Genomic DNA, 4,987 nt, shown 5'->3' with positions numbered 1-4,987 from the left:
CACCATCCAAGACAATAAAAATAAAGCTTCCTAGTTTGCAACTAACATCTAACCTAAACCACAAAAACCAGTTGGCCGGAGATATAAAACTGATTTCTTTAAAATCCATAAACAAATATTGCAACTCAATCAAGGAAAGTAGCACCAAAGGAAAAAAAATAAAGTCAGACATAGTTAAAGAGATTAATCCTATTAATAGATTTAGGAAACAGTAATAGAACCAATAGACTCGATCGCATTTTGGTCCCCTACTTTCTCAAAAATCACCAATATAATTTCTTTAAGTATTCGGTGTCAATATGGAACAGAATTGCATACTTAAAATGTGCAAATTCCGTTGATATTAAAGATCACCAACGGAATCCATAAATCAACAAGGTCTATCAACTATCAAGATTCTAACAAGCATCAAATCAATTGATGACTCTAGACGGAAGGTTATATCTTGAATAGCTAACAAAATCATTTGGGTAAGGACAATACTTAGATTCTCTAATCTAAGCACAGGTTCACAATGATAATCAATGTTCTCCTTTGAAGGAAACCTTAATTATGCAGATTGTGAACATAAAACTCTGATTCTAAATGAAAAACGGTACCAAAAGTATGTTAGATCTGCATCTAAGAATTGTCCTTCAGGTATACCTCATGAGAATGATTAAAATTGCACACTAAAACTAAAACCACAAACAATCAAGGATAAAGAATCAGAATCCAAATATTCCCCAACCCCATCATCGAAACAAAGTCTAAAAGCTACCAAAAGGTAAAAGAAAAAACAGGAAAATGGCAAACCAACACAACTAAACAAGTATAAGCAATGTCTAAAAGAAAGCAAATATATGGTTGCACACTGTACTATCCACTAAAGGGGAAAGGGGTGGGAAGACAACAATAACTGCAAATTAGTGTCACAACATCAAGTACTTCAAAGATATATTATCCCACAAAGGCTAAAAATTAAAAACCTACTTCTTAACAGGTTTCTTCTTTTGAGTTACATTGGCAGAGGGTTGTGGCTTGGGGTGCTTTTCAGCCGCACTTGGATCCAACCAAATAAGGGGATGGCGATTGAAAAATGGCCAATTGGGGACAGTGAGCAACGTGGTGAAAACCACACCCCCAGCGTATATGAGAATCATCATTTGGAAAGATGCCATAACATATCCACTTGCAAATGCAATCACGGCAAATGCAAGCAACATTATCTGCATCATTTGCTCCGCTAGCTTTTGCCCTTGCCAATCCATCTAATCAACAACAATTATGGAAAAAAAAAACGCAGCATCAGCAACCCTAAGCGTTAAACGAATCATATAATGTAATCCCTCAAAATCAAGGTTTAAATGACCAAATTTAACTGCAATTTCCTGGAACAACAAGAATTGCGAAAATAAAATAAGAACAACCACAGCTTAAAACCTGGCAAAATCGTGAATAAAAAATCTACAACGAAAATTTCAATTGTTTTAGGAATGATCAAATAACACAAATTAGTGGATCAGATCTGGGATAACCGTTACCTGCAGTGTGCAATAAAAAACATAGCTAGGTCTACGATTTTAAATTTGGGGAAAGTGGAAATTGCGATGAAATGTGGATAAAAAGGATAATTATAGCGATGTTTAGCGAAATAAAACCCCGAAAGATGTCTTCTGCTTATTGAGGTGAATGTTAAGGAAGGGGGAAAAAGAGAGAAGAAAAAAAATAAGAAAAAAAACAAGAAATAGTGATACCTTGAGGAAGAGAAGACTGAAGAGGAAGAAGATGATGTGAACCCACTGAATCCCGCGGCGTACAGTTTTAATGTCCGAATTCACACCAAATTTCAACCCCTTTATTTCCTCATTATATAGTAAATACAAGGTTAACTTAAACTTCAAAATTATTTGAGAAACTAAAAGACTTTTAAACCTAAAAAACTCATCATTATTTTATTTTCGATTTAAAAATCGTGTTAATAAAGTCAATAATTCAAATATCATTAAAATTCTAAAAATATAAACATTCAATTAATAAATTTTACATATTTTCTTTTGCAGCAAGATTTTTTACATATTATTTTAGTTTAAATGGAACTTTAAATTATTAAAAAATATCTCCATATTTAATAAAATCGCAGCAAAATTTGAATGAGAGCTTAACTTCAAACCATGTCATCAATAGATTCATAAGCCTATTATATAAATTCATAAATAGGGATGACAAAAAAATCCGCTGTTCGTAGATAAAATCTGCGACGGATAATTAATATATGCGGATATTTATTATCCGAAATCCATGGATAGCGGATATTTTAATACCCGCTCATAAACGGGTTGGTGCGGGTATTATATTATCCGTACCTGCGGATATCTGCTACCGCAAAAAATAAAATTAAAAATTTAATTTTTATTTTATTAAGTTAAATATAATTAAAATTAACATTAATTTATATTTTACAAAGTTAAGTTTAATTAAAATTGTACTATATGAATATACCGATCGAAATTAATTGTCATTCATTGACAATTAAGAGGTATTAATAGGTTCTTACTCTTTACCAAATATATTGCACTAATTAATAAATCAGATTGTCTTACTCTTTACAAAATATACGATATTAATTATTTATTATTGGATTTGATTGCCTAAAAATATACTGCACTAATGGTTAGCTTGCCTGTCATAGGTTCTATAAATATACAATTGATATATAGGTACAATCTTCCTCTTCTATCCTACTAAAATTTAGACCTTTTTATATCTTGAGTGTCGGAGGGTCTTATGCACGTCAAATCTATAGGAGTGGATGACATTCTCAAGCAGGATTGAAGATCAATAGAGAACAAATCAAAGAAGGACTGACCATCGAACCAATTCAACCCAAACAAAAATTAAATTTTAACTTATATTTAATTTGATTTATATTATATTTTATATATTTTTTTATAATTCTATCTAAATTTTATTTTAATAATTTATAAATATATTTTTTTAAATATTTGCGGGTATCCGCAGATTTTAAAATATCTGTGAATTTTTGTAGAACAAATATCAACAAGTAACAGATCGGATTTTGAGTATAATTTTATCCGACAGGTCGGGTTCGAGTATCACAATCCAACCCGAACCAACCCGTTCCATCCATATTAATCAGCCTATTTACAAATTATTAGATTCCCAAAACTTTTTAATAATTAGTTCTAATTTGTTTTCTGACAAATTTATTTTGCGAGTTTTATTCACTACCAATACTGTAAATATCTAATTTAAATAGGAACGCTAACCCATATGCTTGAATTAAAATTAAATTATTACCAGGAAAAAACACACATTACACAATTTTTAAACAAAATAGATGATTATAAAATAATCATTGTAATAATTACTAAAATAAAAAAATATCGTTAAATTTATATTACAATTATAGAAAATGTGTATATTAAAAAAATGTATACTTTAATAGCTTTACAATATTTCATTTATACAATAAAATCAATTGAAATATGTTTATCACAATTCCCATTTATAATGGGTAGCTTTTTTAGAAAAAAAAAAAATCAATTAAATTCATTATATTTAAGAGAGTGAAAAAGATTAAAAATCTATATAAATCACAATCTTTTAATAATTCAATAATGAATTTCCTTTAGTATATTACTTATATCAGATTTAAAGGGTTAAGTTTAAGATGCAGTGAATTAATCTATTGTTACTCTTTTTTAAAAACTTATAATGACATCTTTAGTTAGTCGGTTAATTGTAAGATTTGATTACTTTTAATTAAATTTATATAAATAAAATCTGGAAAAATATAAAAAAATATCAACAATTGGATGATTTAGAGAAATAGAGAAATGTACAAAGCTTTAAGCAAACTCATAAACTTTCTACAGATGATACTGAGATGAATCATAATGACCCTAATGCAAGTATTATTAAATTGGAGATTTTCGAATCATTAAGAGAAGATCATATCTTGAAGAAGAAATAAATTGTTCTTAATAGAAAACAGAAAATGATAAAACACAAATTATTTATGTAACATATTGTTAAAGTCGTCTTATCAATCACTAGTGCAAAAACGCTGTTTAATGTAACCCATCAGATGTTGGTTTCGTGAAAAATCGACGTCTATTATTGCACGATGGCATTATCGTAAATATATTGGTAAACTAGACGTCAGTTTCGATGTTAGGCGACGTCTATGACATCATAGACGTCGTACTTGCCTCAAACCGACATCAAATTGCCTGAGGTATGTGATAAGACAGACAATTCGACGTCGTCTAGAAAAGGGCACCGATGTTCTAGTCTTTGACAGGAAATCAAACATCAAACGGTTCAGCTCTAGACGTGGAATAGATGTCGGATCCCCTGAACAAGCAACGTCGACTGGGCTACAATCAATGTTGTTCACCAAATTCCCAGGCGCTTAGACATCACGTAGTCAAACGACGACGTCTAAGGCCTATCTGGAAGGCGGGAAGACAAAAATCCTTAAATTTTGACATCGGTTCTGAACGTAAGCGATGTCTACGTTCCTGTAATTGATTATTTTCACCAAATTCGAGGGTTTTAGACGTCAGCTAGGAGGGGCACGGACGTGAACTACCCTGACAGGAAATCAAGCGTCAATTTTTTCAGCTTCTTTAAGAAGAATAGACGTCGGATCCCGATCAAACACTGACGTCTATAGACGTCGGTTTCTGGCGCAACCGACGCCCAATTTCATTTTAAATAAACCACAGACCCTTCTAACCACGCAGTTTCTGATCATGTCTTCATCTCTTCTCCTTTTTCTCTGCTTCTCCTCTTCTTTTACTCCCTTGCGCACCTCTACTTTTTATCTCTTTCGGCATTGCATTGTATTTTCTCATAACATCATTGTCTTCGTCCTCTCCTTTTTCTCTCTTCATCCCAGGTGCGTGGTTTTTCTTATGCTTATCGTTTAAACTTCTTTAGTTTATTATCAATTATCTTGTCGTTCAACTCATTAAAATTT

The 4,987-nt window shown here is 31.3% G+C and overlaps 1 protein-coding gene across 1 annotated transcript; it reads right to left on the bottom strand.

Annotated features, from left to right (window-relative positions):
- Positions 1-787: 787 nt before the first annotated feature.
- Positions 788-1,891, bottom strand: LOC106753497 (probable signal peptidase complex subunit 1). The gene is made up of 2 exons (XM_014635314.2): positions 1,737-1,891; positions 788-1,250 (listed from the first exon to the last, which is right to left on the bottom strand). Exon 2 carries the CDS (start codon positions 1,248-1,250, stop codon positions 969-971), a length of 282 nt encoding a protein of 93 aa, XP_014490800.1. The 5' UTR covers positions 1,737-1,891; the 3' UTR covers positions 788-968.
- Positions 1,892-4,987: the final 3,096 nt, after the last annotated feature.

The sequence above is a fragment of the Vigna radiata genome, unplaced genomic scaffold (assembly GCF_000741045.1).
Source record: "Vigna radiata var. radiata cultivar VC1973A unplaced genomic scaffold, Vradiata_ver6 scaffold_131, whole genome shotgun sequence".
Classification (NCBI taxonomy): Eukaryota; Viridiplantae; Streptophyta; class Magnoliopsida; order Fabales; family Fabaceae; genus Vigna; species Vigna radiata.
The sequence above is the reverse complement of the archived record's forward strand: the minus strand, read 5'-3'. Positions and strand labels throughout refer to the sequence as shown.